Source organism: Chlorocebus sabaeus, chromosome 21, assembly GCF_047675955.1.
Source record: "Chlorocebus sabaeus isolate Y175 chromosome 21, mChlSab1.0.hap1, whole genome shotgun sequence".
Lineage (NCBI taxonomy): Eukaryota > Metazoa > Chordata > Mammalia > Primates > Cercopithecidae > Chlorocebus > Chlorocebus sabaeus.
Genome location: NC_132924.1, coordinates 128098572 through 128109761, shown reverse-complemented (window position 1 = coordinate 128109761; position 11190 = coordinate 128098572). Strand labels below are relative to the sequence as shown.

The 11190-nt window shown below is 57.5% G+C and overlaps 1 protein-coding gene across 1 annotated transcript; it reads right to left on the bottom strand.

Moving 5' to 3' along the window:
- Positions 1-345: 345 nt before the first annotated feature.
- On the bottom strand, positions 346-7183 carry EN2 (engrailed homeobox 2). The gene is made up of 2 exons (XM_007983588.3): positions 6111-7183; positions 346-2814 (listed from the first exon to the last, which is right to left on the bottom strand). The coding sequence occupies exons 1-2, from the start codon at positions 6796-6798 to the stop codon at positions 2498-2500; spliced, it is 1005 nt and encodes a 334-aa protein (XP_007981779.3). The 5' UTR covers positions 6799-7183; the 3' UTR covers positions 346-2497.
- Between the last annotated feature and the right edge of the window lie 4007 nt (positions 7184-11190).

Genomic DNA, 11190 nt, shown 5'->3' with positions numbered 1-11190 from the left:
GGGGTGGCAGGGCCAGTGAGCACCCAGCCGGAGGGAGACCTGTTGAACTTTGCAAAATTTTAAAAAATGTAGTCACTGGAATAGCACCGTAGTTTTGAACACTTCCTCGTGGTAACAAAATGTGTACTTAAATTATTTTGGTTATTCTGTGCTCATATGTGACATATCCAAACTGTCTCATTTAAAAAAAAATAATAATCACCTCTCGCTACAAAGGTAGGCACCTGGCACCTGCTCCGAGGTGGGGCGAAGGCCATGAGTGCCTGAATACTGGGGAGGATGCCTCGGCAGTTCCTCTGGACTCAGACATGCTTAGAAAACTCATCATTCCACCTGAGACCTTCAGTATTTTATAATAAAGAGGTTTTGTTTTATTTAATGTAACCTTCAAGAATTTAAACACACAAAAATGCGGGGGGGGGGGTGTTCACAATTTTGATAACCACAGTTGTAAATAGAAACATTCATTCATTTCTCATAAGATTATAAATATTTGATACTGGAACTGTAAAATGCACATGTTTTATAAACTAGAACAACAAAAGAAAACAAAAACAGAAACCAACTTTGCTTCCTGCTAAAAAGGCATGTCATTTCATTGAGTTTCCTAAGCAGCAGATGGTTATTCACAGACTTTTAAATTACAACTTTTGTTTTTATACTTTCCTTTTTAAAAAGGTTTACCCTATTATGTACAAAGTAAAACTATTACTGCAATGAAATAAAGAGGTTTAAGGCAAAGAGAGAAGTTCACCCTCAGTCCTCAGGGAGACCACTGGGACTCCCAGCTCAGCCATGGGCACACCCCCTGTGCTGTCCCAGCCACAGATGGACAGTTGGACTGGTCTTTCCCCATACACTAAACAGAAGACAGTGTGGAGTTATATATAATGTGTTTGTTTATATATATATATAGGTACTTGGTGGGAAATATATGGAATATATTTAATTTACACTGTACCACACCTTCAAAAATAAAATGTATATTTTAGAAAACAAGAAAAGACAAAAAGTGATAAGAAATGATTATTTACACATTTTCTTCCTTCCTCTAGATCCTGGAGGATTCTGAGTTCTTTTGAAAGACAAGATAGCCACATGTTCCAGAACTGTAGACTCAAGCACGCCTGGTATGTGTGTGTGTTCACATGCGTACAGACATATGTGTAAACACACATATTTATCTTGGAAGAATGTTCTGTATAGCAGAAGCAGCCACTCCAAGAAAAGAAAAAAATAAAGGAAAAAATGAAAAAAAAAAAAAAAAAAAAGCAGGGAAGAAAAGAAAAAGGAAAGGAAGATGATGCCATCTCCCTCTACACAGCCTTTTGCGTGCCCAGAAACAGCGAGCCATGGCCTCATTTCTGGGACCCTGGCTGGCACCCAGGGTGGCTGATGGAGCCACAGGAAATTCCTGGGGCCAAGCCAAAAGGAGGGTCGCCCCACCGCTCTTGGGCTTTAGGCCACATGCCCCAGGCCTTTAGCCCCAGAACCTCGAAGCGCTTCTGCATGGAGGCAGTGCCCAGGGCATGAGGGTTAGGCCTGCGGCAGGGCTGCAGCGGGACTGGGGACAGCGACATAGACCACAGACGCAGACGATGTACGCACATGGTTGGGCCTTGGTGAGGAGGAGGAGGAGAAAGGAGGAGGAGGAAGGAATGAGGAGGTGGGAGGAGGAGGAGGAGAAGAAGAAGAAGAAAAAGAAGAAGAAAGGAGGAGCAAGAGGAAAGAGGAGGAAGGAGGAGGAAGGAGGAGGAGAAAGGAGGATGAGGAGAAGGAGGAGAGGGAGTTAGACGGCAGGAGGGTGAGGAGAGGGAGCTGGGTGAGGCTGCCGGCCTGGGCGGCTGCTGGTGAGCATGGAGCCAACTTCCCAGGGCAGGCCTGGGATACGCTCGGCTGCTTCCCAGGGCCAAATCCCAGAACTGGCCCAAGGACCCTGGAAGTCCCCTCTCCCCAACCAGGTCCCCTAAGCTCCCCAAGGTCTTGAGGTGGCTGGCCCAGGCTTGAGGTGTGGGCCCCTCCTGGTGTCCTCACCAAGCCAACACAAACAAAGTGGCAGAAGTCATAGACCAAATAGGAGCTATTTATTCAGTTCACAGTTGTGTGAAATGCAGCAATAAAAAATCTTTGGACTTCAGCAAGTTGTTTTAATTTTTTCTTCTTTTGAAATAATAAAAAAGTGTCCAATGTCATATAATGTAGCTTAGGGGATTAAAAAAAGATGAAACCCTAAGCAGCCCCCTTCGCAAAAAAAGAAAAAAAACCCATAAAATTAGCATAATCTCATAAACACAAAAAACAAAAATATTTTATAGTCAGATATTTTGGATTTTATACCACTTGTAAATTATATATACATAGAATATTGCAGAACCTTAGCTAATACACGATATTTTCACTATTAATGCTGGTATAATCTTTATACACTGGCCCTTTATGATTTTAAATTATTGCATTGTTTAGCGCGGACTGAGACCTGGCCTCCATGCCCCCCGCCTTACTCGCTGTCCGACTTGCCCTCCTTGGCCGTGGTGGAGTGGTTGTACAAGCCCTGTGCCATGAGGTGCACGGCCAGCGTGTTCTTGTTGCCCGTGGCCTTCTTGATCTTGGCGCGCTTGTTCTGGAACCAAATCTTGATCTGTGACTCGTTGAGGCTGAGCTCCTGCGCCAGGCTCTGGCGCCGCTGCTCTGTCAGGTACCTGTTGGTCTGGAACTCGGCCTTGAGCCTCTGCAGCTGCTCCGCGGTAAAGGCCGTTCGCGGCCGCTTGTCCTCTTTGTTCGGGTTCTTCTTCTTTGGTTTTCGAGACCTGGGACCTGGGTAGATGTGGTGGACAGAGAGAAGTCAGGTTACCCAGACGTGTGCCACCCAGTAGGCACCGGGTAAGGATTCTGGGACCCCAAGAGAGGAAGTGACTTGTCCAAGGCCACTCAAGGCTGAATGGCCAGATGTGGGGCTGGACTGGGCATGGGCTCAACGTGGACCTCCACCACTTGGTGAGGGAGGACTGGGTGTGATGTAAATGGGGCTATGGGGCAGGCCTAGTCGACAGGCTGACCACAGATGACAAACGAGGCACCTCTAGATAAAAGTAAAACTCCTGGATGTAAGCAAAACTCCCTGAACTTTCTGGCCTGGTTTTTCCTAGCCCTTTCTGAGGCTCTGTTCGAGACCAGGGATGGGGGCAGGTGCTGGGAGAGAGGGGAGGAGAGAAGCCTGGGAAAGGCTGCAGGGTGGTCACAGAAGCAGGAGGCACCCTGAGGGGTGTGATGGGGACCCTCATGGGGATACCCCACAGGGTGCCAGGGGCTGTGGGAATCAGGGGCAGGTGGGCCCTGAGGACAGGAGGGGCCCAGAGTGTCTGCCTCCACCCAAGCTCGTCTATGACTCCCAGCCAAGGGCTCTGTGGGCCCAAGTTCATTCTTATAGGGAAGAGTGGGTGCATGCACTTCCCTCCTGGGTTGGGAGGGGCACCGAGCTACTGGTGAGTTCTTCATCACCCACTGGAAATCTCCCAGGTTTCCTGTCCAGGAGAGACCTGGCTCTGCAAGGGTGTTGACTACACCTCCCTTTCCCCAGACATGGAACTTCTTCACTGGGGACAACAGGGTGGCCCAGCCGACCTTGGCCAGGTCCACACTTCTGACCCTCCCCACTGTGCCTCTCCACTGGGATTCAGACTTCTGAAGCTGCCCTGGCCTCCTCCCTATGGACCTACCCCAGGTTTTGGGAAGGGTCACTCTAAGGCTCCTAGGACCTGCTATCCTTGGGGAAAGGGCACAGGGAGGAGAGCAGAAGCAGGGAAGTGTAACCAGTTTCTTTTTGGTGTTAAGAGGCTCAACCCCCTGGTGTTCCCTGTCGGGGAAGAAGGGAGCAAGGCCATTGGCAGGGAGTGGTGACCTCGCCTCTGGGTTTCAATTTGTGCAGTGTATGAATGGGCTTTAGGGAGCATCTGGCCCCAGCTTCATCACAGGTCCCTGCAGCTGGAGAAGGCCGGGACCCCCCCAACCTTCAGGGTCAGAGAGCTGCCGGGCACCCTGAAGAGAAGAGGAATGTGGATCTCATTGGAGGCCCTGGGACTGTACCCTGCCCAGGTCAGGAGAGTCAACTAGGGTGCTGGGGCTGTGCCCAGCAAGAGGTGGGAGACCAACTGGAGGCTCAGGGTGAACACCAAGCACTCCCTCACGGTTAACTGAGCCCTGTGCTCTCTCCAGGAGCCGGGCCTGGAGAAAGAGGATCTGTGGGCACCACCAGGAGGGCACCAAGGGCAGCTTTTAAAGCAACCCACAGGCAGGCTGACCACCCATGAGAGCACACACCCTATACTTGGGCACCCACCCCAGTGCACACACACACTCAGTGAGTCTTGCTGTAAGCCCAGGGCTCCACGCCAGTGGGCCTGGCTTTGGCGGGGGTAGGTGCAGATTTGGGGATGGAGTTGGCTCTCTGGAATGGTGTTGGGGGATGGGGCACAAGGCTCCAGGAGTGGCTTCAGCCTCCTGCTCCCAGAGCGCCCCTCTGTCTGGGTCTCCAACCACTCCCTTCCCCAGAGAAGTGTGTGCCCTACCCCCAAACTCTTCCGGTCCTGGGGCTCTTGTTAATGCACCCGTGAATCAGCCCTCAAAAGGACACCATTTTATAGAAAGAAATTTCCCTAAAATAAAAATTTTTAGTTCCCTTTTTTGTTGTTGATTTTCTTTCAAAAGACAAATACTTAAGAGTCTCAGAAACAGAATCAAACCTCCCCAAGAAAACTCTCTCTGCCCTTTCTTTCGGAGAAGCCAAAGAACAGAAACATTATCTTGCAGGGATATTTTAAAGCCCATGAAGATAGGCGACTTGGACTGGGCTGGGCCAGGCTGGACCAGGCGGTGCTACCCAGCTCCTGGGCCGTTGGGGGCTGGCTCGGCGAACTCCGGCGCCTCACAAAGGCTGGCCGAGGCTCCTCGCCCGGCATTGTGAGCCTGTATGTTAATTAAATATTAACAAAGGAGGAAGACGAGAACAATGGAGCAAATTTCAGATCTAGCTGGAGAAATCTGAATTTCATCAGAAATATGCACGCATATTTCTGCGGGATGGCGGCCGAAGGGCTGGCTCACTCCTGCGGTGATCTGGACCAATGACCCCCGCAAAATAGTTGAGGGTTTGGGGGCAGTGGGGATCCGCTGCCAGCTTGGGGTCAAACAGCCCACTCCTAATGGCGGTTCCCAGCCGCAGACCCGCATGGAATGCAGTTGATGATTTCTACAAGGACATGGACTTAGTTTTTTAAAACCCCAGATCTATGAAAAAACACAGCCAGCATCTCTGCACGGCCCCTGTGAATGCTGCCTCTTTCCTATCAGCAGCCCCCAGGAAACCTGGAGAGAAGGTCCTTCCTATTTGGGGATGGCAGGTGCAGGGAAGGACGGCTGCTTCCCTTGTCCTCGCTGTGTGCAGGAAGGGGGCTGAGCCCCACCACCGGGGGCTGGCGTTGGCAAATAAAGTGGAGCCAAGGGAAAAGGGCGCCTTTATTTTCCTCCTTCCCTGTGTGTGTCCTCCTGCGTCCCACCGGTCAGCGCAGGCCCGAGGGTCAGAAGGCAGAGCAGCAAAGGGCCTCGCCTTTTCTTCCCCGAGCACAGCCGGGATAACCGAACGGTAGGACGAGTCTGGGGTGGGCTGGGGCATGCATCCCGGGCCTGGCCTGAGTTGAAAGATCGCAGGGAAGGGGATGAGAGTGTGCACTTCCGGGCCCATCTTCCAGCCACCCCGTTCCCACCAAAAAAACTACAGTGAGGGAGACATGGGTTACGGGCTGGGAACAGAAGCCCTAAGGCGGGGTGGAAGAGAGAGACGGGAGACAGAGAGAAAGGAGAGAGACAGAGAAAGAAAGGAGGTCCCTTCTACGGTGCTAAGAAGTCTGTAACCCCTAGCGAATCAGTCCTGCCGCTGGACGCCTGGCCGCTGCCCGGCAGGCGTCAGCTTCACACAATGTCGAGTGAGTCTTTGTGCGTGTGTGCAGGGGAGGTTCGAGATGTTTTCCTCCCGGTAAGTTCCCGCGCCAGCACCGCCCGCCAGCTCCGCGGACCTCCCCACGGCGAGCTGGGACGCGTGGTCCCCGCGGGCTCACCTGAAGAAGGCCGGTCCGAGTAGCGCGTACAGTAGACCCACGCCGGCCAGAGCATGGGTTGCGCGCCCAGGTTGGCGCCGGCTTGCGAGCTGTCCGAGTCCGAGCTCACCGACAGGTCGCCGCCGCCCAAGCCGCGGGCCTTGAGCGCCCCGTCCAGGGGGCCGCCGGGGTCGCTGCCTTTCTTGGCGCCACCGTGCAGCGAGAGCGTCTTGGAGCCGCCTTCCCCGTCACCCGGAGAGTCGCTGCCGGCGGCTGGGAGCGGCCCGCCCGAGCCGGGCGCGCACGGCGGGTTCTGCCGGGGCTCTTGGGAGCCGGACCCCAAGAGCTGCTCCGAGCCGCCGGCGCCGCCGCCTCCCTCTGCACCGCTCGCACAGCCTTCGCCGCCGGCTCCGCCGCCCCTTCCTCCTCCCGCACCCGCACAGCAGGTCCCCGCGTCCTTTCGCCGGCCGAACTCGGGCCGCAGGATGTTGTCGATGAAGAAGTTGGTGATGCGGTGCGGGTGCTGGTGGTTGCCGGGCGCCTGCAGGACCGCGGGAAGCATCAGAGCCCGCCGGCGCCCGGTGTCCGCTTCGCCCGGGCTGCTACCGCCGCCGCTGCCGCCCGAGCCGCTGCCGGGGCTGGATTCCGGCTGCCGCTGTCCCTCCACCGCCGCCGCCGCTTCGCCGGGCTTGGGGTCATTCTCCTCCATGCTGTTCACAGTAAATCCCAGACTGGTTCTCCGGGGACGCCCTTCCAAATCAGCCTTCGGCCCTCCCGCGGTGCACACGCAGACCCCCGCGCCCCCACCCCGCCGAGTCTTCCCAGGGCTTGCGCGGCAGCCGCGGCCAGGGCTGGGGTCCTACAAGTCGCCGGCCGCGCTCGGCGGGGAGCCACGTTTGAATCCACGAACTGGGTTAGAAACACCACGAGCCGCCCGGCTCGCCCAGACGCCGGGAGATTCAACAGAGCCAAGTCCTCGACTTCGCCGCGCGGCCAGGCTCTAGACAGTCGCAGTGGTCCGGCGGGGACGCGGGCCGCCTCCCGGGCTCAGCGCTCCTCTCCGCGTCCGGCCGCCTCGGGCTCCGGCGCCGCCGCCTGGGCCGCCCGGGGCGAGAGCTGCGCGCATGCAGGCAGCGCACTCTCCGGCGCTCACGCCCGCCCGGGCCGGCTCCGGCCGCCGCCGCCGCCCGGCCGTCCCCGCCCGCGCGCCCCAGCCGGTCCTCGAGGGTGCGGGGCGCCCGCGGTCAGCGCGCCCGCCACCTCCCGCACGCACATGGAGGCCCCCTCCGCGCGGCCGCCGCCCCGCTGCGGGCCGGGGCGCCCCACCGGCGTGCGGCCGCGCCCCCGCCGAGCCCCGCGGAGCTCCGCAGCCCGAGTCGCATGGGTGAGAGACGCGAGGCCAGGGCCGGGCCGGGCCGGGCTGGGCCGCCCGCGCTCCCCGGCCGTCCGCCGCCCTCGCCGCCTCGGCCTCCGCGCGGGCTCGGAAATTTCCAGGCCACTCGGCGCAACCTGAGACACTTTCACTCTGGATTTTTGTTCTTATTTTTAACAGAGCCCCCTCGAGTGACGTCGCAGGCCGGTCTCCTGGACACGTGCCTCGGGCCAATGGCCGCGGCGCCGCGCGCCCACGTGATGCTCCGGCCGCCGCTGGGTGACAGGAGCCGCCCGCCGCCCCTCCCCCCCTTAAAGCGGCCGCGTCCCCCGCTCCGGGTGCGGGAGCCCGGGAACCCGGAGAGACCCCCGACCGCGTCTCCTGCACTCGCCTGCGCTTTCTCTGTCGCTTCGCGGTTCAGGGATCTGAGCCACCCCGCGACAGCCCCGCCAGGTCACCCCGGGGCGTGTAGGTGGACACGCACAGGAAGATCGCTATTTTTAACATTTCCATATTGTTTACCGTGGGGCGAAATCCCACAATTCCTTGCACAAAATGCATAAATAATATTAAATGAGCTGCCGAGATACAAAGGGACTTTTGTGGTCCGCTTTCCTTGCTGATGGAGAGGAATAGTGTCACTCCCATTTGACTCGGTAACCCGGCAGCTTCCTGTCTTAAACGCAGAGCTGGCGCGCAGGACACTCCTCCTGCAGACACTTATTGTAAGTGTGCGTGTGTGTGCGTGTGTGTGCGTGTGCGTGTGCAGGGAGGCGCGTGCATACGGCCGCATTCCACCCGGGGACAGCGACCCTCATGAAACATGCAGAGCGATCCGGAAGAGCGGGGAATGCAGTGTGCGGCTCCGTTTGCGAAGGGAGAAATCCAGGAGCCTCCGAGGTTCTAAGGAAATCCTTTTTGCCAAGGAGGGGAGGGGTGACGGTTCAGCTAAGACTTCAAAACCAAGTTGCCCGCCTCCCTCTAACTTCTCTACTCTGGTTGAGGAGCTCCCAGACCGGTCATCTCATTTTCTTTGTTTTAAAATCCTTTAAACTAATTTTGCAGGAGAGCAGGGCCCATTTGAAAGGAGTATTAGGAATCCAATGGCAAGGGTGGGAGCCCCAGTTGGTTTCTCCCCTCCTCTCTCTTCATCTTTTCTAGACTTTCCTTCCAGCTGTTGTCAGAATGTCCAACTGGAAGTTCTATTTCCTCTTCTCTTCCCCCTCTCCCCCGGGCTCCTTCCCATTTGCTCTTCTCTACCCACCAAACACTCGTTGTTACCCCAGGCTCACCTGTCCATCATCTAAAATGCATTTTTATGGAAATGTGTGAATTCCTGGAAACATCCGATAGGGCAGCTCTGGGGGTGTGGGAGCGTTTGCATGCCATAAGTACCCTCAGGGCAGGGGAGGTGGGGAGGCCTCAGCCTGGCATGGACACCCTAGGGCTGATTGGCCTTGGGCAGCTGCAGGGTGCTCAGCAGCCCAGACCCCCGCACAGGCAGCCAGCGGGGAGCTGCCAGGCCCTGAGTGAACTTGGGGAGTCAGGGCAAGCATCTCCGAGGCAGTGTGGCCTGCCAAGCCCCCTGGAAGCCTGAAGATTGCGCCCTGGCCTTGCGAAGCTCCCTTCCCCGGGTCCATCCCAGGTGCTGTCCTTACTCTGCAGGCTTCAGAGTGCTGGCGGGGCTCAGATGAGAAACAACAGCTCCCACAGCCTGCTCCCAGGAAAATTACCCCCAGCCAGGAGGGGAGTGGTGGGGGAGGAGGTGCTGGGCTGGCCTCCTGGTCACTGGAGGTGACTCTGGTCAGAGTGTGCCGTCTGTCCTGTGTGTCTAGGGCAGGGTGGGGAAGCCCCTTCTCGCTGGGGCTGGATTCCTCCACTTTGTCTTCATTGGAGGAGTCCTTACCAAATGTTCTGACTAGGCACACATCCTGCCACGGGTCCTCCCCGAGTCTCAAAAAAATCAAACTCCACAGTCTACCTGCCCCCAGGAAAACAGGGCTGGTGAGAGTTTGTGGGAAGTCTTATTGACACTTACTTGGTTTTCTGGGGGGAGAATTTTCCGCAACTCTGGAAACCCTGATGATCACCAGTCACGAAAGGGAGGGTCCAGTGACTTTGGGTCTCCTGAACATGGTGTGGGGGGAGGAGCGGCTCTGAGCTGTTTTGCTTCCTGCAAAACCATCCCAGGTTAATGGCTCCTCCTGTCCCATGAAAGCCAATTAGGCGGCTTCCTGAGAAGTATTTTCTGAATTCATAGGACTCTTTGCCTCTGACTGCCTCAGTATAAATGGCCCCAAGACGCTGGGCTTCAGCCCTGTGCTTTCCTGCGACGCAGACCCCAATTCGTGACTGCAACAGAGACTCTGGGAACAGAGCGTCACCTCCAGGGCGCCTGGCGGGCCGGTGGGCGGAGAGCTGCCGGCGCAGGGTCTGTAGGCTGGGCCGTGGGGTTGGCTGGAGGAAGAAGAGGAATTCGTGGGTCGCTGTCCTGGAAAGGAGGAGGGTGAGAGGCGGAGGGAGGAAAAGGAGAAAGATAAATAAAGAGAGAGATAACTAAAGGGTACCTGGCCCCCAAAGTGGACCCAAACACGAAACAACTTTGGGAAAGCATTGCGAGGGGTCACCGTTCAAAGGGCCGGGGAAGCTGGGATGGGGCTGCACAAAGTTGAGCCGCACAGGGGCTGGGCGGTGCTAAGTTCCATACACACGGAACTCTCCGCAAGGTGTTTCAGGAAGCTTCGAGAAGCGCGCGTGAGACCCTGCTCCAGCTGGGACGGCGCCTCGCGTTTTCTGGTGATGCGGGGCAGTGGCGTGTCTCTCCTCCGCTATGCCAGCCCCGGCTGCAGCGCGCCCGCGAGCCCAGCGCCTCCGCTTTCTCCCCCGAACGACCGCCGCCCTCAAGGTCGGCCTTTCTGTGCGGATCAGACTAGCCCTCACCGGACATTTGTTTCTCCCGGGATGGAAAGTGAGGCTCTGGCCCAGGAACCCCGTTTTCCTTCTAGTCTCACCCGGGAATCGGAGAGCGCCCGCAACACCCGCTTGCGGAGGACGGTCCTCCATATTTCCCAGGCTCGCTGCACAAAGAGCGGCCTCAGAGAGGGCGAGCAGGAAAGCAGATTCCAGATGCCATGCGCCTCAGGACAGGGACGCTAGTTTTGCAAACAAAACCTCGGTGAAGCGCCCCGGAGACACCGGGCGCCTGGCTGCCGAGCCAGGCTCCCGTTTTTATCTGAAAACGAGGCCAGAGAAGGGAGACTTTTCCGGACCCTCTGCATCCCCTCACTCGCCTCGCTTCTGTAGGTTGACGTGGTGACACTTGGAAAAATGGACTCAGTGAGAGCCATTCGCTCGCGGCGTTGTAGTTACTCGCGGGGCAGAGAAGCCCAACAATCCCTGAGAGCGAGATCTCCACCCCAGCCAAAGCAGGCCGGGCCAGCTCTGCGCCCCCGGCCAGGAGCCGAGCCCCGCAGGGCCTGGCCCCAGGCGCCGGGCGGGGAATTGGGGCCGACCGGAGAGAAACACCTTCCCCCGGGCGAGCAGAGAGCCACCCTCGGCTCCTGGTGCTGACGCTCCGACCCGGCCTGCCGGCAGACAAAGGCCGAAACGAAGGGACGCGGGGAGCAGGGGTGGGGCGGGCGGGGCCAACCCGCGCAGACGTTGCGTGTCTGCGCTCACCTCTGAGCAAAGGAGGACCCGCCTACAGGCCCACCGGGCGAGCTCAGGGAC